The 20,946-nt window shown below is 54.2% G+C and overlaps 1 protein-coding gene across 5 annotated transcripts in view; it reads right to left on the bottom strand.

Moving 5' to 3' along the window:
• The window catches only part of RUBCN (rubicon autophagy regulator), a 28,115-nt gene that overhangs the window by 3,219 nt on the left and 3,950 nt on the right, over window positions 1-20,946 (bottom strand). For 2 of the 5 annotated variants that reach the window (XM_075031589.1, XM_075031590.1), the window contains exons 2-21: window positions 18,105-18,258; window positions 15,430-15,513; window positions 14,322-14,481; window positions 14,037-14,143; window positions 13,324-13,464; window positions 12,952-13,108; window positions 12,167-12,715; window positions 9,557-9,652; window positions 9,265-9,380; window positions 8,576-8,777; window positions 8,103-8,204; window positions 7,236-7,310; window positions 4,510-4,570; window positions 3,407-3,539; window positions 2,903-3,048; window positions 2,473-2,537; window positions 1,647-1,885; window positions 1,187-1,248; window positions 838-991; window positions 363-456 (exon numbers count right to left, since the gene is read on the bottom strand). In XM_075031589.1, coding sequence (XP_074887690.1) covers window positions 363-456; window positions 838-991; window positions 1,187-1,248; window positions 1,647-1,885; window positions 2,473-2,537; window positions 2,903-3,048; window positions 3,407-3,539; window positions 4,510-4,570; window positions 7,236-7,310; window positions 8,103-8,204; window positions 8,576-8,777; window positions 9,265-9,380; window positions 9,557-9,652; window positions 12,167-12,715; window positions 12,952-13,108; window positions 13,324-13,464; window positions 14,037-14,143; window positions 14,322-14,481; window positions 15,430-15,513; window positions 18,105-18,258 — 2,897 coding nt within the window. Of the gene's footprint in view, window positions 1-362; window positions 457-837; window positions 992-1,186; window positions 1,249-1,646; window positions 1,886-2,472; window positions 2,538-2,902; window positions 3,049-3,406; window positions 3,540-4,509; window positions 4,571-7,235; window positions 7,311-8,102; window positions 8,205-8,575; window positions 8,778-9,264; window positions 9,381-9,556; window positions 9,653-12,166; window positions 12,716-12,951; window positions 13,109-13,323; window positions 13,465-14,036; window positions 14,144-14,321; window positions 14,482-15,429; window positions 15,514-18,104; window positions 18,259-18,758; window positions 18,839-20,946 lie in introns of those variants that run through there. The other 3 variants (XM_075031588.1, XM_075031592.1, XM_075031591.1) reach the window with 3 other exon arrangements.

Below are 20,946 nucleotides of genomic sequence, written 5' to 3'. Positions count from 1 at the left end.
GGAGCTGCATGCAGGCTGCAGCCTGTTCCGTAACCACAGCAGAAGGGAAGCCAGGGCTCCCAGACACCCGCTCGCTGCAGTCACAACCCGACCACCTGCTTGCCACTGGGGCAGGCAGCACACAGCGTGGTCAGGAAGAGACCTACACACTCCACCACTCCAGCAGCTCTGGCCAAACACTGTTACAATGCTGATATGCTGCTGTGATAACGTGGTGCAGAGACACAGTCCATGCACAGAGGCACTCTGGTCTGGCTGGCTCTGGGTCTGTACCTCTTCCTAGCACAAATGCCACTCAAACTGGAGACAGACCTTGGTGGCCCCAGGGTCTGTCCCCTCCCTGTTCCTTCCCAGCATCTCACCTTCACATATCCTGCACTTGTTGAGCTCAAAGGGGAAGATGATGTCACCCTCATTCTGGCAGAACTCACAGATGAAGCCTTTGGCTTGGCACAGCTGGAAGGAGAAAAGGTGAGGAAAAAGCAGCTAAATGCTTCTCATCTCCCTGGCAAGCAGGGCAGGAGGTAAAGTGGAGCAGGACAGCAGGACATGGTGCCCTGCTCTAACCATGTGGGACAGCCCTTCCCCAGCATGGAGCACAGCAAGGCAGAATCAACATGTCAGGGGTGGGGAAGAACCAAAACGGGGTAACAAACATCCCCATGCTGGGTCGGAGCTCTGTGGAGCAGGCAGGAGCAGTTAGCATTGAATTAGTTAATTTGGTGGCTGCCCTGCACATCAAAGTCCTCCCCATCAGTTATCTTTGCAGCAAAGTCTGCTCCCAAGGGTGCTCCCGAGGGTGCGGAGCTGTGCAGGAGGCAGACGAGGAGGCCTTACCATGCACTTCTCAACATGCAGGCTGCCTGCCCTCAGGAGCTCCGTCAGGCGAGGCACCAGGTCCCCTTTCTTTGTGGCACTGAGGTCGCTCAGCGAGTAGAGGTGCAAATCCTCCGTTAAGTGGCCAGGCACCGCATCAAAGGAGTCCAGGAGGCTGCAAGGCCAGAAAAACCAGAGCTCAGAGCAAAGCAACTCCACTAAGCTCCCTCTGTCCGCTGCTTCTGCCTTTTCTCCCCACTCCCTCCCCTCTCCCCAGCTCACTGCACAGGCTGCACAGATGCCCAGTGCAAATTGCCACGGGACAGATCCAGGACAGCAAAACAGCTTCATCTCACAGCCCAGGACTCACTCTTTAGCTAGCCGGCACGTCTTAAACATGTTCTTCATGTGGAAAAGCTGGATTCGCAGCAGCTGGAGAGGAAGCAGAGACACAAGAATCAGTAAACAGAGCATGGTCCTTGGCCAAGCAGGTCTGCACCATTTCCTACACTGGCGAGATGACCGCTGCTCCTCAGCTGCTGCTCCCCTGCTACCAAAGTGTTTACACCACACAGGGCAAAGTGAGCACAACCACTGTCATGTGCTGCAGGAGACAAACTGAAGCCCAGCTGGACACCAGGCAGAAATTCCTTTTGAAATTCTTACATTACTGGATAAACAAGAGGTGAATGGAAACCCACAGTGCTGAGGTTTTAAGCCTCAAAAACTGAAATACTCGCTTCTCCCCAGCTTCCCTGGAATGTGGTTTACAATTGGCGGCCACCCGCCTCACCCAAACCCCACTCAGGAAGGCGTGGAAAGGGTCTTACCCACACTTGGTTGAGAGACTTCACTTTCCGATACAGGGCAGGATTGATATCCTGCACATTGAAGAGCGGGTCACTCCAGATCTTGCTCAGCAGGTCTTTGGAGAAGTTGCTCACATAGTACTTGCTGAAGTCCCACTTGCGCAGGATGCGGCTGGGGATGACCATCTGGGCATTCTCGTGGCAGCACTGGCAGAAATACTTCCCCAGGTACTCACAGTACCGCAGCCGCTTGATGTAATCTGGCCAAACCCAGGCAGACAGGGAGGTCAGCCGAGACACGGGCTCTGCCCAACCACATACTAGACTCCCAGCGTTGCTCAGCATTTCCAACAAGCAAGGCATTCTGCCTTGCTGGTACTTCCTCCAGCCCCAGAGCACTCAACACTGGGCTCTGCAAGCACCCCTGCCAACAGCAAAAGCATTTGGGACCACAGTCCAGTCTCATGCAGCCACATCTACCTATACATTCAGGAAAGAGGGCTGGTCAAAGAGCTCTGCAGCTGTACCCACAGCAGAACCTGCTGGGAGCTTTAGGACCCCAACAGATGACCTTGCCCTCATGTAGGCAAAGAGCCTACATCTGAAATGCCCTCCGAAGGACAGGCTGGCTGCTCTTTGCCTCCACCAGCCCCGTGACCTTCTGGAGAAGGAGGCTCCCCTGGGGGTTGTGCACACCAATGTGCAGGCAGAGCTGGCAAAGGCAGTGTACCACTTCCCCAGTTGGCCTTGTACTGAGCTTTGCCACTGCCCACCCACTCTGCATCTTCCCACTTGTTCACAGGTTCTTCCCCACTCTCCAGCTATGGGTCAGGGACCCAGTACTCACCAGGATCGGTCCGGATGCCACAGCCTGCACACCGGTAATTCTGCTTGGCCACGGCCACCTTCCTCCTGCCACGGGACAGAAGACAACATGCATGAGTCCAGCCCTGATGGCACCTGGCACCCAGAGGACAGGCACTGGCACAGGTCTGGATGGCAGAAATGGCCACATGCTTTGCCACTCAAGTGTGGACAACAAATCCAAGGGGAAAAGCCCTGTTGTGCCCTGGTGCACACCAAAGGCACTGACTGCAGGCACTGGCTCCATCTCACAGCACCAGGTGCTGGTGGTGACCACCGTGGGATTTACCAGGCTCAGAGCACAGAAGCCCCAGGGGTCAAGTGGGAAGGAGAGGATAATCAACCTTGGTGTTGACGGAAAAGCATTGGAAAGGGCAGGTCCCCAGAGAGCCCTCGGCTGCAGGGGTCCTTACGTTGGGGCTGGGTGAACATTGAAGATGATCTGTGGTCGCGGTGGGGCCCACTCCAGGTTTCCGCGCACCCGAATCCTCAGCTTGTAGATGTCGGCATGTTCTCCATCGTCGGGAGAGATGGGCAGAGAGTCAGGGATAGGCAGGAGCTGGGAGAGGCAGGCAAGAGGGTCAGATCCCTGCCTGGTACCACAAAGGCAATGCACCTGGCTGGCTGGCCAGAAACCTGCAGCTGCAGCCCTCTGGAAAACTGTCAGGCACTGAGCTGCTGCTCCGGCTGAATGGGGGCTGGAGAAGGGAAGTCCCCAGGGATTCGGGCACTCCGCTGTAGGAGGCTGCAGTGGCAGAGCCCTACTCGGCTGCACCCATCTCCAGAGCCCGGACAAAACCCCTCCTCCAGCTCCACAGAGGCATCACTGGGTCTAGCAAAGCCCCTCGGCAGTGGGCTGAAGCCAGGGGTTCAGGGAAGATCAAATGCAATCGGTGACCAGGGACTCACACCCCTACCTTCTGCGGGGCGTCGTGCTCAGGGACCAGCCACTCCAATTCAGAGGCGGCCGGGAGCTGCATGCCCTCAAACTGCTTCAGCAAGCCCATGGCCACGGCCTCTGCTGAGTTGGAATTGAGGAAGGAGTGGGATCTAGACAGTGAACGGAGTGGTTAGTACCAGGTCTCACAGCTGTGCCCTCTGCACAACCCCCGATGCCAGTCCCAGCTCAAACCAAAGATGTTCCCTTCAACACTGGTACCTTCTGCACTGCTACACAGGCTTAAAATCCATACACGTGATTGATTTCTGTCTGCAGCTTCCCCCAAGCAAAACTGGCTAATGGCACAACAACAACTGTTTACAAAGGCAAGCAAAACATATCTTACTTAACAAAGCCTGTGCCTGTTTGCAGGGGAAGCTGCAAAGTAAGAGCCAGTGTCTGTACAAGCCAGAAGTAACCGCTCTCCCAGTATGAACCTACCCAAGAAGCTGCCAAGCACGGACACGGCTTTGTACCTCACCCAATGAACAGAGGTGACCCTGCATCCCAAAGGGATTTTGCTTTCAGAGCATTAACACAGCAGCTGTGCTTAAAACAGGTTGCGATTCACCTCCCCACAGCCCCTACCTCTCCACCCCAGGGCAGTACTGGGAAAGGACTGAGCACTTCATGTTTAAGCTGCTGCTGCACTGCGCAGAGAGTTTGTGAGCATCACTGTGTGCCAGCAGTTCCACCTCTGGGTCACAGCACAGGGGGCAGCACCATGTAGCCTAACAGGCCGTCCCAGCTGAGAGGGGGGAGGCAGGGGAGGCTCAGACCCAGCAGCGAGTCCAGATGCTCCAGGTTGTGCCAGGTCATCTCCCCAACATCTTATCTCCTAGGAGGTATGGGCATCTCTCCAGACGCCAGTCCGTATCATATCTACCTCACATGAATATCCTGACCATCCCAGGTGCTGCAAATTTAATACTAGGACCCAGTGCCCCACTGCTAAGTAAAGGGATGGAGGGAAGGATGTCCACTCTGGTGCAAAATAGCATCTGATGCATGTGGAAGAGCACAGTAGGACAGGAAGGGGAACCTGGTACCAAGATGGCTTGCCACGAGTCGAAGACGTACATGGACTCCGAGGACAGAAAGGACTTCCTGCTGGAGTCTGGGTTCCTCTTGATGTCTGCATCTGAATCACAAACAGACAAGGTGAAATAGATGGGGCAAGGCAGGGGGATACACTCATTTCAAACCAAAGCTTCACTGTAAAACTCCTCAAACTGTTCAAAAGCATGTGAACTACAGCACCAACTCTACCAGTGGCACTGAGCAGCAAGAAGTGCAGTGTAATCAGTCACCTGTCAGAGTTACAAGGGAAGGAGATGGTGGGATGCTGTGAAAACAGTGAGCCTGGGGTTTGGGGGAGACAATTGGCTGCTGGTACAGGCTACACACCAAGTCCTAGCAGTGACGCGACCTGAACAGTACGCACACAGGAGCTAGGAGGGCAGGGCAGCAAGGTTAGCAAGAAGGTTTAGTAGCTCTCTACACGCAGTACAGATGCTGCAGGGGATTAGCAATGTGATGCAGAGCCCTTCTCTCTACTTGACCGCAACTGTAAGATCAGACGGTGGCCATGCCACAGCTTGTCAGCGACTGCACAGCCGGGGCTGGCAGCCTAAGCCCAGCACTCCAGAGACACATCAGCATTCATGCAGAGAGCGGGCCAGCAGTCACATTCCAGCCCTCTGCAGAGGCCATAGACCCATCTCCTGAGGAGGGAGGGGGCCAAGATAAGGTGCAGGACACTGGGGTCCTGCTCCCTGCATCCCTCCTCGGTGCCAGCCTTGGGTACCAGGCTATACCCAGCGGTTCCTTCATCACTCATCTTTCACTCCAGCAGGTTAAACCCTGACAGGGAATTCATGTCAACAGTGGAAGGACCCTGGGACAGGAGACTTCCAGCAGTAAAAGGCAGGCAGAAGCAGGCAGAAACCCTGCTTCATTGCAGACAGAGTCCCTAAAAAGGGAAGGAGGGCATGCAAGGGAAAAGTACTACAGGTCAGGACAGAAGAAGCCAATGCCACAGCCTTCAGCCCAACAGGTCTCCTGTTTTGTACCTCTGGGGAGCTCTAGGAACAGGCTCTGCAGTGACCACACCACCCCCAAACACAGGCTTGCAGCTCCCCGCCCCGATCCAGTGGCCCAGTGCCGCAGCTAGAGGAGGGACAGCTCGGAGTGCCTGCTCCTCCACCCCAAGCAGGTCGGCTATAGCAGACCCACATAGAGACCATCCGATCCCAGCCAGGCACCAGCCGCACACTGAGGCCAAGGGAATCACAGCCCGACTGAGCAAAGAGTGCTACCCCCAAGCCATCAGCTCCCCTAGGAAGAGCGGGGCTGCCCTGGCAGCCAGGGGAGCAAGTCCTAGTCTGGCCCCTAAATTTACAGACTGACGCTAGCGGAGTTCAGCATGGATGCTTGACCCTCCTTGTTTGACATCCATTGCTAGAAACAGGCACAGAAAAGCATCCTAATGCTAAGGCATCCACACACCTCCATCACGTGAATGGCCTCCTGACCACATAGGGCATCAGCCAGAACTACCTGCCATGTTCTGGTGCCTTCGGCTCTGCACAGGAAGGTGCCGCATGGTCCTAGACTACAATGAACATGAGCAAACAGCGGGGCACACACTGCACAGTGTGGGCCAAGTGTTATGGGGTGGCAGAGCCAGCACGCTCAGGCACTGCCATCATCTCAGGGATGGCAGAGGGAGCCAAATCTGACCCTAGGCTCCCACAGAGGCTAGCACTGGAATCCTGCTGCTGCTCACTTCCCAACCTTAACTGCGGACACTCCCCAAAAGCCTCCAGTTAGCTGCCCAAAACGCCTCTGCTGCCAATGCTATCACCAGGTGGGATAGTCCCCAGGAGGCTTGTGAATAGCCCCCAAACCCAAGGATGTCACCCCAGCTTCAGGCCAGGATGAGCCCCCCTGGATTAAACCCCTGGGCTGTAAACACAGGACACAGCAGTGCAGATGGGGAAGCTCTGAGCACCAGCATCTCCGGCAGGAGCAACACACTGGTGCTGAACACTTGACAGGAGAGATCAGCAGCAGCCCACATAGGCTGTTCCCTTGCTAAAGCAAACAGGGAGCACATGAAGGTTATTTAAATGAGGCCAGCAGACCAGAAGGATTATCTAGTAGTACTGTAAACAATAAAAACACTAAGCAAGACCTGGCTGCATGTGATCCTGGTGACCAGGGCCTCCAGTGTGAACAAACTGCCTGTGCCTTGTCTGCTCTCACTACTTCTCCCTCCAGGACTTTTTTCTGGAAGGATTCTTCTCCAAGTCAAGTCTGAGCAGGACGGGAAGGGTTGGCCGTGGTTCGGATCAGAGCTATGGCATGCCAGCTCTGCCAAATGAAGCAGGATAATGCTCCCCAAGGCACCTGGGATGGAGACCTAGTCCCAGGCTGTAGAGGACTCTGCTCTCATCCAGCCCAGGCTCAGCCTTCAGCAGCTACAGAGCCACAAAGCTGTGCCATCGCCCTGCCAAGTCCTACCCCAGGCAAGACACATCTACACCACAGCAGGCATGTTTTGTATATCCAAAGTAGTGCATGGCAAAACACCCTGGGGGATTGAGCCCATGGCAGAGCTCCTCTGCCTCCTCTCTGCTCCATCCTGCCATATCATCCTGCCACAGCTTTTCTTGTTGACACCTGGATGATACTGTTCACAGTTCCTAAATCAGGCAGATTTCTGAGAAGTGTGCACGTGCACACACACACACACCTTGCACACACACACACGCGTGCCACAGGGGAACACTGCAGGGTACTACCTGAGAACAAGGAAGCCATTGACACTGAGAGGCCGTTCTTGGACATTTGAATCAGGTTAGATCCATCGTTACCATCTGTATAACACGGTGATGACAAAACAGTTGACTTCAGTGCTCCGGCCAGGCCGAAGAGAAAGGGCATAATACAAGAGCAGCACTCACACGAGAGAAGCCCAGAACCAAATTCACACACCCCTCTGTGGGCTTCAAAACTGAGCCCAAAATCTAGCCCTCAGGGACTGAAAGGAGGGCTTTGCTGTCAACAGTCAAGAGACAAGAAGTTTATAGCTGGAGACGGGACTGCTCCACCTTCTTTTTAAAGTCAGTGAGATGGAGGTACTGCTGAGAAGTAAGTCATCCACCTGGGAGGATGAACAAGGCTCTGAAGGAAAGGGACACCCAGGGACCCAGACAGGTCTCCTGTGGATGATAAGCTCAGCCACCCAAGCTGCCAGGAATGGAGACTACGGGTATTACAGGTCAGGATGTGACCAGCACCCACCACTGCCACCCAAGAGAAAAGTGATCAGAGCTATGGCTCCTTCTGCCTGGGGAGGAGGAGAGCAGGACGGCAGCCCTCCCCTCTCTCTAGCTGTGACAGCCACCATGTGGACCAGGCAATGAAATGGAAACCAGCCAGAGGCACTGAATGCTACAGGGTTACAGAGGATTTCAAAGGAAAGTCATGCCACCACATGAGGGAAACTGGTCACTCTGCTCATGCTCAGAATTCAGCCATTTGTTTGGGAAAAGCCATCCTGAAGGCCAGAGGGACATGCTCTTCTTCAGCGGGACTGACCTCAACACAACTACACCAAGGAGAAGTCTGTCTCTATGCAAGGAGCCAACACATCCATTCCCTCCTACCTCGTATCTCATACTCTTCCACATCCTCCGCAGAGCCGGAGTCAGAGAGCCGCATGGAGCCATGGGAGCTGAACTGGGACCCACTGTCTGTTGCCACAAGACCTGGGAGAAATGCAACACAGCCAGGCTATCAGTGGAAGTGGTCCGAAGGGTCACTGTCAGCTAAGGGAGAAGCTGATAGCCAGGTGTGGCCAGGGCAGGGAGGGATGGAGGTCAAGGATGGAAAACACTATGGGTTCAAAATGAAATTACATTCCATAACACAGCGCCAGCAGCACGCAAGCATTATCAGTGTACAGTATCAGTCCCATTATGGTCTTCAATAGCAGCAGAGTTTCAGAGATCTCTGCAGCACCTTGGTAGCAATATGACTGTTTCCCACAAATGGGCAGGAAGGCAGGATGCTATAAGGACAGGCAACAGACAGAAAACCCATGTCCCACTAGCTGATGAGCCCCAAACACATCACCCACTGTCTGAGCCCAACTCCTGGCAGGTAGGGAACAGGTGCCTAGTGCGGATCTGCTGGCGCCGAATGCGAATCTTTTGTTTAAGCTCCTGGATCTCCTTGTCACTGTCTTCCTCCTCCTCCTCTAGCTGCCGGCTCATCATGTTGCATTTCATCAGCTCAATGGCAGCGATCAGGGACTCTGAGATGCTGAAGTGGGCATTCTCCTGCAAGGCAAGAGCAAAAGCACTCAGGGCTGCACCATGGAGAATCTAGGAAGACTTGACAAATCTTGTTCCCCACCTGTGACAGGAAAGAGCTTACTACTCACGGAGGGTGGTAGAAAGACCTTAATCCCTGTCGACCACACGAAACCTGACTCTTCTATGAGGACCTAGAAACTAAAGCCTTCTTGTGCACCAGAATACTCACAAAACACAAGGGGCATCCTACAAAGAGGATGTGCAACACATCCACTCTGGGGAGTCAGCACATGTCCCTGAGGAGCCCTAACATGTTGCAAAGCTTCTGTGTATATGCTGGATGGGCAGATCCTGGCTGCCAGGCACCACTGAGGAATTCAACCTGGATGTTCTGTGTGCAGCTCTACAGTAGGAGATACTACAGGGTTATCTTCCCCACTGAGGGAAGTATCACTGAACCTGCAGTAGGATACACTCTCCAACACACACAGGCTGCTGCTGCCTCCCTCACCTTCTCCAGGTCAGCACAGCTGCCAAAGTCCTGCTCAGAGAGGTAGCTGATGAGGGACTGCCCTTCTGAGGGTCTCCTGAACATCCCTTCTCCCGAGCTCAGGTACTGTCCAGAGTCTAGAAAAGCAAGAGACAAACATATGAGGGAGGTACCTGCTGCTACCCCCATGCTAATGAGCCCTGTCAGTGCCCACCCAGCATCCCACAGGGAGGTGCCAGAAGCTGAGGCCACTGCAGCCGATGGAGAAGCCTGACCAGGAGTGAGTGTCCCCGCAGAGGCTGGCTGTACTCACCGTACTCCATGTAGAGGGAGCTGGGTGTGCTCAGTTCACTGCTCTGGGTGGAAGCAGAGACTGGCTCTCTCCCTCCACCTGGATCACCGTGGGACTCTGAAAGGGAAGATAACACCAGGCATACGTCAGTATCCCAGAGGTGCTCAGCTGTTCCACAGGGTGAAATGAAAGGGGTTCAGCATCACACAGGCAGGCAGAGATGGATGGGAAGCAAGGAGGGACATCTTCCTGCTCTGTGCCATGGCTGAGGGCAAGCCCAGCAGGGGACAAAACTAGAAGGGCATTGCAGACAGGAGAGAAGAAAGGGAAAGAAAGAGAGAAGCTCATGAGAGCCATGGAGCAGTCCAGTCCTGAGCCTTTCTCTCTTTACCCCCTAGCAGAGCTGGGGGACACAACAGGCTCCAGCAAGCGCCTCTGCCAGCCCCTTCTTCCTGCTGGAGCATCCCCAAGGGAAGAGTTATCCCCCAGGGCAGAGTCAGGAGACAAGGGGAAACCTGAGCAGCCAAGGGATCTGTGGGGCTCCCAGCCCTGCAAAGCAGCCCGGACAACAGTGGACGGAGGCATCTGAAGGACATGCTCTTGCTCAACTAGAAGCCAGGGCTCCTCGCACACAACCCAGGAGCCGGGGCTGCAGCGCTCAAGGTGACCCACACAGGCTGTGGGCAGGGCTGTGCCCTATCCACACACTGTGGTGCAACTCTCTGCCAGGCTGAGCCAGCGGGGACTGCCAGGAGCTGGCCTGAGCACAACAGCTGGTGCTTACAGAGAGCCACAGCCCGGGGAGCGCCCGGACGGAGCGGCTGGGTGACGGAGGACTGCTGAAGGAGACTGGAAACACCCCGACTGAAGCGGGGCAGGAGCATACGGGTGTGGACACGGGGCAAGCGCCGGCTGACATCCCGAGCACAACAGAAGGGCAATCCCATCCTCTCAACCTCCTACTCCTCTTTGCTCCCAGCTTCGGGTTCATAATCCTGAGGCGGCTGGAGGCTCCTGAGGCCACCGACACCAGCATCTCCCTGCCAAGACTATGAAGCAGCAGCCACCAGAATGAGGCTTGGGAGCCATCAGGGTGGGAGGCTCTCACAGCTAACCGCTGCAGCCTGGCAGGGCATCCTGCAGCCACCTCAACCCTGCTGAACACCAGCACAGAAACCACCTTGTGATCATCAGCCTGGGGGATGCCATGCACAACAGAGCCTACTGCTGAAGGGTAAAGCAAGGCAGTGCAAGGCAGGGCTTGACATCTTCTGCTGGAGCAAGACAGAGGGCTGGACACGTCTGTCTGAATGCCCACCACCTCCAGGAAGGAGCCTTCCCAGCCACAGAGCCCTCAGCACCCAGATGTGAGCTTGCAAACCCAGTGCCACTGTTCAACAGATGCAAAAGAAAACAACCCATTTTTTAGAGCTGCTGACTCTTTCTGCATGTGGGGCAAAGGGATGGCAGCACCCCAGCACCTCTGCCTGGGGAGAAACCTGGCCTGAGCCCAGAAGAGCACCCAGGAGTCCTGGCTGTGGATGCAAGCACAACTGGCTGGTACACTGCTGAACTCAGCCAACATCAAACCTCCCCATGTCACAGATCCGCTAAATCAAAGGAAAAATAAGATGTTCAAGCCCACGACTGCTTAGCTCCCAGCCCTTATTCGCTAGGTGAGAGACAAAACCTCTCCTGGCTCCTGAGGCAGTGGGGTGGAGGGAAGGGCAGGGGATGCAGCTCAGGGATTCAGTGGCCAGTGCTCCCTAACGACATGCAGGGGAGCTGGGCGCCCTTCTGGGTCTGGTCCACTGCCCCCAAAACCCAAGCTGGGATCTTCAGTCAGGTTGCATGCATAAACCTGACCACGCTTCAAAGCACCAGCTGGGACACAGGGAAGAAAGAATTTTTTTTGTTTTCTAAATGGACACTAATGGGTTGATGGAAATCCTGAACTTGATGCAATGATCGCTAATGAAGGGCTGTTATACTGGCTCCCAAACCTGCCACTGGGTCTTCTATTATAATGGTGATATCCCTGAGGCCTCCTGGGCAGACAGAGGAGAAGGAGGGCAGCGTTAAGGGAGAGAAAACAGAGACAGACTGGTTACTACTCAGCAAGGACCTCCACTGCTCCCATGACGGCAGCACCGGTGAGGCAGACTCCCACAAACTGGTTGTCCCCTCACATCCCACTCCCCCCCCGCCATGCATTCACGCACTCAAGAGCACAGGGGGACCCAGCAGGTTACCAGTAGGATGACATCCTACCAGTAGGACGAGCCCAAGCCCCAACCCAGTGCCCTGCCATGGCCCCATGCCCCAGCTGGGCAAGGCCAGTGGGGGAGCAGGACAGCTAATGCCACAGCATCACTGCCATTTTCTAAGTTTTTGGTAAAAGCTGCCAATACTAATAACAGACCGACCCAGGGCATTCTGAGAAGCAAGATGTCAGCCCATCACTCCAGTGCGGAGCAGGAAAGCTAAGGGCAAAGACTAAATTTCCTAACCGCCCGTCTACTGTTCCCCTCGCCGACCTGATCCATGGAGGCAATGGGGTGGCCAGCATCAGCCTCCTGGTACCAGGGACTCCCACACCCCAAAGCCATCCCAGAAAAGCTGCCCCATTACCGTGCAATTTCCCTGAAGCCACGTTGGTGTCAGAGTGCGAGCGCACGTGGCTCTTCTTGAGGATGCCCTGCGGAGCTAATGACTGTCCTTCGGAGAAGCTGGACCGGCGCAACAGGCTCAGGCCCCTGCTTCCACCTCCGCTTGCCCCCTGCTCCCCCAGGGATGACATTGAGTCCAGCTTCTGGGAACTGCTGGAGGAGAAGAGTTTGGAGCTACTGCTCTTGGTGCTGTTGGTGCTGGCGCTGCTGCATGCCCGGCCCCGGCGCCCCGAGTTTCCAATGGCCAGGTACTCCGGCCCATCGTTAACATCGCTCTGTGGATCATCCTGACTCCCTGTCCAAGTGTCCTCGCTCTGGCTGGTGGTGCTGGAGCTCATCTCGCTGGCTGGAGAGAAGGGGTCTTTGGGTGAGGGGACGTGGAAGTGGGTGACACAGCCAGGCTGTTCCAGAGGGGACCTGCCCTCACTGAAGGAGGAGGACCGGGTGGATGGGCAGCGCTCCTGGAGCTGGCTGGTGCTGGAGCTGACGGAGGAGCTCGCTGGTCTCCTGTCTGGACAGAGGCAGGAGCAGGATGTCAAACACCCTGGCACAAGCATACCACCCTACAGCAATAAGCTTGTGGCTTCACACCAGCATGCCCACGCACCATGGGCAAAGGCCAGGGATCTCCCTCTCATCATGGGCAGAGATCTTCTCACGCCCATCCACCACAACGAATCCAAGAGCAGAAAAAACGGCAAAGTCTTTTCTGGGTCTATCCTGAGCTTCCCAGCCCACCCTCATTACCTGAGAGGCCAGAGGAGGCTGGATGGTGCAGGCTAGAGAAGGACCCAAAGCAGCGCTGCTGCGCGCAGCCTGCAGCGGGGACATACAGGGATGCGGGGAGGGCAGTCAGGCTCTGACTCTTCGTCACCGGAGGTGGACCGTCGCCCTTCCTGGTAAGCTGAAGAGATGTGGCATCATTAATAAATCAGCATTTACAGGGCACCATGTCAAAGGAGCAGCCACAGAAAGGAATCAACCTGAGAGTGCCTGGTCACCAGTCAGCAAAGGATGAGGCAGCCCTGGGGGCAGGAGAATGGGGAGGGACAAACACGGCGCAGAAGGGAAGCAGCTCTTTGTTGGCAGCTATGCAGCAGGATCCCATGAGGAAATTACCAGGCTCTCAGTGAAATGATCCAGGCAGCCCAGCTCCCTAGGCAGACGGCCCTCCTGTCCTTCAGCGTCGTGGTCACACATGTCTCTTGTCCCAGCAGAAGGACCTGACGCACACAGGGATGGCAGTGACGTGCCGGCCAGCTGAAAGAACACAGTCCCCATTTAACGACGCCTCATTAATTGCCTTCCTCTGGGGAGCTCTGTGCAAAGAAAGCAGCTGCTGTTCCCTCCTCTGGGGAGGGGGCAGCTGGCACAGGGCTGCACGGGGAGTCACTGGCGTCACCAGCAGGAGTGGGCACCCAGGTGTCCTGGGGTGCTGCTTGTCCCCTCAGAGGGTGGCTGTCCCTCACAACCAGGCAGCTCTGCTTGCTGGCCCTGAAGCCTGCAACTGTTGTAGAGGGATTGAGAGGTGCCTCCTACAAGGAAGCGGTCCTCAGGTCCTCATTCTCAAATCCTCGATGCCAGCCAGAACCAAGGTGCCTCACTACAGGCTCCACACAGCCACCTTCCCTACCCTGACCCCTGCCAGGCTCGTGCAGGCAGCGCAGGGACCAGTTCACCCATCTCCTCCCCTCTTGAAGCAACTTTTGCAGCTTCCAAGTCCAGCCCCTTGTCCAAGGGCTCCGTGTGCCTTGAATGAGACCTCGCGCGAGCAGCCGCAGCCAGCCGGCGTCTGGGGAGAGCCAGATGTAAATGCCGGGATCTCAACTCACCATGGAGGTATCGATCTGAGCCAGAAGCCTGGGGTTGTTCTGCTCAACAGCCTCCAGGCACTGCAGCATGGCCGTGACGTGGGCGTCACTGAGCAGGAAGGCAGTGTCTGGGGAGAGAAAACTGCTGCTTGGGGGTGTCCCTCTCACCCACACAGTTTCACAGCGCTGGTTGCTCACACGCAAACCACCTTTTCTGCTGTCCCCCCTCACTCTCACACAGCTTGGAAATGCCACCAGCTAGATATTTTCGCCATAAGAAGGAAAAGGCCCTTCACTTCTCTTTACCTGCATAGAATTTCCTGATGTACTGCCGGTTCCCCAGGAGCGGTCTCAGCTGCGCCGACAGGCAGTGGCACTGCAGGCTGTGCTGCAGCCACAGCTGCGCGATGGCCTGGTCCCCCGGGCCCTGCGGGTCAGGCTGGCTGCTCTCCTGCAGGCTGATGAACTGGAAGGGATGCCAGGCACGGGTTAAGGCACACAGAGGCAAGCAGGGGTTGTTCTATCGCACGGCTTTGGTCCCCCTGATAATAGCAGCTTTCCAGAGCTAGTCACCACCAGCGGGAAGGAGGACGCGTCCCAGCAGCTCCCCAGCCACCAGGCAGGCAAAAGCGTCAGGCAGGAACAACGCTTCAAAGGTCAGCCAGCAACCGAAGTCCTCCAACAACCACCAGCACTGTGAATTTCTCTTGCACGCTCTCCCACCCGTGTGCCTCGCCCCTGACCCGGAGGGACCCCACGCTCCCAAATCCAACCCAATCCCAGTGGTGACGGTCATGTTCTTGCTGACACATTAACTGGGGAAGGTTACAGCAATGCCTGAGCTGCTGCAGCTTGAAGACCTGGACTGGAGTCACACCCCACATCCCCCCAGCAGCAGGCGAGACACAGGGGCCACCAGTGGTCAACCCCTTGCGTCCATCCCTGGCGGGGCCATGGATGTCAGCGAGGGGCAGCCAAGGACCAGGAGCATCCCCATGTGCCAGTGGTCGGCACAAGCCTGGAACGGGAGAACCAAATGCATGGTGAAGCCACAACCCCGAAATGGGACAGCCCAGACCTTTAGAGATTTGCACAGACGCATGAATCACCCCTGCACACACACAAGCACCACTTGTGCCGGTTCCCTTGGTGATGCCCGCTGCACCCGGCTGAGCCGAGCTGGAGACTGCCCTGGGAGAAATAAGCAGCCGATTGTCTCAGCCCAAGCCACGCCGAGTTCCCAGGACATGGCTTATACACAAACACAGGGCTGCTTCAGCCTCCACAAGCTGTGGAGCTGCTTTACCCACAGCAGGCCAACATCAAGGCGCTGCTATCCCACTGGTGAGGCTTGCAGCCCAGCTGCCCCCTTCCCTCCCCGCTGGGCACACAAGGCCACCCCACCAGAACCCACCTTCTCCAGGTGATGAGCAGAGCCGGGACTCAGCCAACGAATGTCCTTCACAAACTGCCAGTAATCCTTCTGTCTGCAGCACACCTGCCCAGGACAGGCGCAGTTAGATACCACCACCCAAGGTACAGTTAAATGACAACATCCCCCATCAGCCCCTTGCTACCATGAGAGGACAGCCCCTAAACCTGGCAAGATGGGCCAGAAAATAGGCAGAGGAAGTGCAGCACTGCTTTACAGAGGAGAAACAAAGCAGTTTTGTAGATCAAGGGACCAAGTCAAAAAACATTGGTGTGATGTAGACAAGTTGTATCCTGCCCGTCCCACACTGACCTCTCAGTTGTGGTCAGCCCACAAGTGAGCAGCCAACAGATCTCCCAAGCTTGTCTTCTTCCATCAGGTAAGATCCCAGTCCCTCATACCATGGAGAAAGGAGAGGGACAGGGACGGGACGTGGCACCGAAGGGCTCACACCCCTGCTGCAGTGCAATAAGGATCCCAAAGGCCAACTGCAGCTCATCAGTGGATGACGGAGCAAAACCTGCACCTCTCCTGCCAGGCAGGCAAGGGCACACAGACAGGAGATGGGAACAGACCTCCGGTACCAGCTGCGCCCGCGGCAAAGAGCGTTTGGGGGCTCAGCTCTGCCCGAGCCCTCCCACTCACTCCATGCATGGCAGTGTCACGTATGCATCCTTGGTCCTTTGAAGGTCTGCCAAGTTCAAGGCTGACCGAGTTCCCACATCACCGTTCCCCTTCCTGCCGGAGCGGGACCTGGTGGGGAGCCCTGATGCCTCAGCACTGCGGAGTCAGACCTTAGCAAGGGGACACGAAGGGCAACATGGAAACGCATCCCAGCAAAACCAGCAACCATTGCTGTCTTCTGATGCAAGCCACCACTGAGGACATCAGCACGGCTGAGCACCCCAGGTAAGAAATTTGGCATTGCGTTTCCATCAGCTCTTTGCTGCTGTTTGCCTCAGCTTTATTCAGACAATAAGTTATTTTGTTCTTAGTTATTCTACCCATTAAAGAGGAACTGCAGCAGAGTTGCTGTTTTCCTCACCACCATACTGGGTGTAAACACAGCCCTAAAATGTCTTTCTTCACCAAAAGGCTGATTTTTTTTTTTTTTCCACCATCTCTATTTCCTCTTTCACAAGCATCAGAGGAATGGGTTCTGTTTTGTGGTTTATTTGTTTGTGAGGGTTGGGTTGGTTTTTTAGGACTAGAAAACTAACATGGCAATTTTAGTCCTCTAGACTGAATTGGGGTTTTATGGACAAATAAATAAAGTTCACTCAAAAGTTTAAAACCTCTTACCCTAGTTCTCTTAACATGTACATCTGGATTTTTTCACCTTTTTTTATTTATCCCCAGTTGTAAGAAACAAGTTGATAAGAAAATAATAAGTAAAAGGAAGTGTTTCACTGGAGCAACTATGAGAAAACCACTGCTAGGAAGCTGTATTTTTACGGGCCTCCCTTTGCAGCTGTTATAGCCTGACTGGTGTCACATGTGCCCAAGCAAGGGAGATATTTCTAGGTAAAAGAGCTGCCTTTGCCTATAGTAAAAGCATCGAGAAAGGCAACACACCATCCTGCTTTGCAGGTCTGGCATGAACTGTTACCAATAGACAGACAAGTATAAATCATTTAAATCTCACTTCCTGAAGCCTATCAATAGCATGTCTATAAGAAGGGCGCACTGCACTCCTCACATGTAAAAGGTAGCTTCTCTCTCTGCCGATCTTCCAAAGAAGGTCCCTGGTCCTGGGGACTAACGGGAACAGAGCAGTACTGTAATGAGTGCTGACTGCAAACTTAAGAAATCCAGGGAGCAAAGCACCCTGCTGGGACAACCTGCCAGCCTGGCTCTTTCTGGAGTCTCATTAGCTCAGGGGCAGCATTGCACAGATGTGGTTTTTCTGCTCCTGGACCCAGCTGGCCCATGCAAGCTGCCTGGGGCTCCTCTGCATCGCTCTCTGGGTGGCAGAGCTGCCGATGGGAAGGAAGCCTGCCCTCAGGCACACCCTGCAGACTTGCTTTAACTTTCCATTGTAAATTAATTGTGCTGGTAATTGCAAGCTGAAGGGGACATCTTCAGGCCTCTGCACACAAATGGGAAAGAGAAACTCTTCCAGGCAGCCACGGAAGGGGGAACGGCTGGGTGAGCAACTGCAAGGCAGACGAGGGCCTGGAAAGAGAGATCCCATTCACGCAGAGCGTGGATTTGGCTGCCAGCTCCCTGTTATTAACACAGTTAACCAGAAACAGTAAAAGATGTGAGGTTTCTCTTGCCAGACCTCGCTGGGGAGCTGTCCAAGCGCAGACGATATGGGGCTGACTCATTGTAAATGCAACTTTATCGCTTGGCTGCAGCAGGAAGAAAGGAGAGAGGAGCGGGCCTCAGCAGAGGGGCCACAGATACTTAGAAAAACCACGTCGAAGGTGGATGAGACAGAAAGAACACACACCCAGGTCCCTCTGACAATCACAGCACTTGCCAGGCAAGGTCAGTCCCTGCTTCGGTCATTTCCCACGCTGCTACAAGCGTTGTACCCGCTCTGTGCTACGAGCACTGAAGCGAGCTGCGGCAGAACCGACTACTCCACCTGCTCATGACAGGCACTGAAGCTGGAACAGACAGACAGCAGTGCTGGCAGGACAGAACCCTACCTTGTCACGGATGAGCCCATGGTAGAGGATGCTGTGCATGTCTCTGCAGAGTCGTTCCAAGCCGCCATACTTGGACCAGACATTCGGGTTGCTGGTGGACACCAAACCTTCCACTGTGGTCTTCAGGTTGCCTAGCAGCTTCCAATGCTCCTTTCTGCAGAGGAACACAACAAGTTGCATCAGATAGACAGCAAGAGGAGCTTCACAACAGAACCACAGTATTGCACTCTCTCCAAGGAGATTCTGGTCAGGCTGAAACCTTTGGTGGTCCAGAAGCTAGCAAAGGTGAGCTAAAGGACTTTACACTTCCCTGTGGTCTCCCATGCATGGTTTGTGGACAAGAAGCCATATTGTAATGATTCTTGTGATGACTGGTAGCCACTACCAATGTGGTCTCTGGAGACAGCCAGAACAAAGACTGATGGCTCCTGCAATATACCACTTGCTTACTACAGGCCAGCAAAGCTGGAGGACATGTTTCCAGCCAGCCCCTTGCTCGCTTCATTCACATGCTCTATCAGAGACTATTCAGAGCAGCAGCCTGCCAGGAGTACAGCAGCTGTAAGGCAACGCATGATGTCCAGAACATCTAGCAGACACTGGCCGCACTGCACCTGCATTTACAGAGAGTGGCACTCCCCAAGCAATGCGCACCGCATCGAGCGCTCCAGCACCGTCAGGATGCAGAGATGCTCCACTCCAAGGTTGGAGTAACTCTTCATCTCCATTTCCATCTGTACAGCTGCTCTCTGGCTCCGGAGCTGCTGTAGGTGCAAGTTGACTTTCTTGCAAAAGCATTCATCATGTTCTGGACAGAGATTAGCAAAGTGCAAACTGCAGGTGTTCTCTAGAGCTTGCACAGCTCTTCTCATTGATATCATGCCCCTCAGCTACCGTGCATACAGCAAGAAATCACCATTATCCACCATAAAGCAGGAGCGACGGCGCAGAAAGCTAACGCCATTTGCCTATGCAAAAGCAACTTTGGGGAAGGAAGCTTTGGATGACTTGAGGTCCCCGCTCAAGCTGCTTGACAGTGCTGCCAGAGGAACAGCAGCTGTCAGAAACATGTATTCAGATAGAAGCCAATCTCTCAGAAGCAACAGGAATGTTGCAAGGTATATTTGGGGGTGTAAATGCCAAAAAAATATGCCTCTGCAGGGTTTTTAACAAAAGCACCCGAGGTGACAGCTTAGAATGAAGGTCCAACCTTTCAGCTGGCGAGAAACAAGCCACAGTGTTTCAGCTGTTAATCCCTCCCACAGGCAAAACCAAACTGGATTTCCAATGCAAAAGGAAAAAAAAAGGAAAATAAATTTAAAATAAATAACGTTATTTAAAACTGCTCTCATTTTCATCCTTTGCGGATGAAAGTGTGGGCTGCACACTTCTGCAGCACAGAGAAGGATACTAAAAAGTAACATAAACCTGGTATTTAAAACTAAGCTTTTCTTGCCAATACTCTCTTTCTGAGACTTGTTTGCTATTGCCAAACCAATTAAGTGAACAAGCAGATCATCAAATATTGGCTCTACTTCAAGCTCCCCATCCACTCCCTTTGTGAGGTCTCCTCAGGGAAGCCAACCCACCCCACCAGCAAAGCCTGTCACCCTGACAGCACAGGAGCTCTAAACCAGAGCTGCAATGCATATGGAAGTATGTATATGTTTATGATGTACTTAGACTAAAAAGCACAGTCAGGGCTTTATCTCAGTAGAGACTGAAGAAGAAAGCACGGATATAAATCAAAGGCAGCTTTCTGAAGGAGATCTGACTTGAGGAAGGCACAGAAAACTGATCCAGCTCTTCTGAATTTATGGGCTTTTCCCATCCCTGCCCTGAGGGATGCAGATGCTCTTTGACCAGGGAACAGCAGTCAGAGTGGCATTGCCGTTCTCCGGTCAAAGAGCATCTGCAGCCACTGAACTCAAAACTTCACCAGCTCCTCCCCAAGATATTTCTAACGCTCAGAGTTAGGAAATGCAAGTGAAAGCTCAGCCACGCCGTTGATCTTCCAAGTCAGTGAGTCAGGGGAACTCCCTCCCATGTTATTTCATGCTATAAAAAGCAGGCGATGAACACAAGGATGTGGGGGTAGGACATGGAGAGCTGTGCCTTTCCAAATGAACTGTCTCATTAAAGGAGTTGTGCGTCTCCCCAAAGGTAGGAAACCACGATCCAACAGACTGGAGTCACAGCTCCCTCCTAGCATAGAGAAACTAAAGTTAAGCAATCCTAGAACAAAATAACCTCAAAATGTTAAATCACTGAACTCAGAAACACATAGGGAATGAGCAGCACAATGAAAGCACCTTTGCAGAGGTGATGCAGAAGCTACCAAAAGTGAATTAAAACCCTGTAAGACAGTAAGGATCCCATGGGACTTGTTGGCTCAAAGCAGTTCACAGGTTGGATGCACAAGACCCTACTGATACCCAAAACCCAGCTGTTTCTGGGCTGGAACGTGGTAGATACTGAAAAGCATACAGTGACACAAGGTTCAAGAAATGAAGACCCATACAGCTGGCTGCAGGTGGCAGGGAAATCGAGAGAGCACAGCTAACCACATTTTGGCTTTGACCAGACTTGTTGGTTAACCCTGAATTAGCTGCAGAGTTTGCTCCCCTCCCATGGACAGAGCCTGAGCTTGGGCTGCCAGGAGGGATGGAGAAAGCCTGAGTCCCAGCTGCCCTCAAGTTCCCTGTTTCAGCAGGTGTTCAGAGCAATATTAAGAAAGCTGCTTGGTTTTTTCCGAATAAAGAGACTTCTCCTTTGCTAGTGCTGAAGAAAGCCTGACATGGGGTAAGGCCAATTCATATCACATCATGGAAACACCCCGACT

This window comes from Buteo buteo, chromosome 7, assembly GCF_964188355.1.
Source record: "Buteo buteo chromosome 7, bButBut1.hap1.1, whole genome shotgun sequence".
Classification (NCBI taxonomy): Eukaryota; Metazoa; Chordata; class Aves; order Accipitriformes; family Accipitridae; genus Buteo; species Buteo buteo.
Note: the sequence above shows the minus strand (reverse complement) of the source record. Positions and strands in the feature narration are given on the sequence as shown.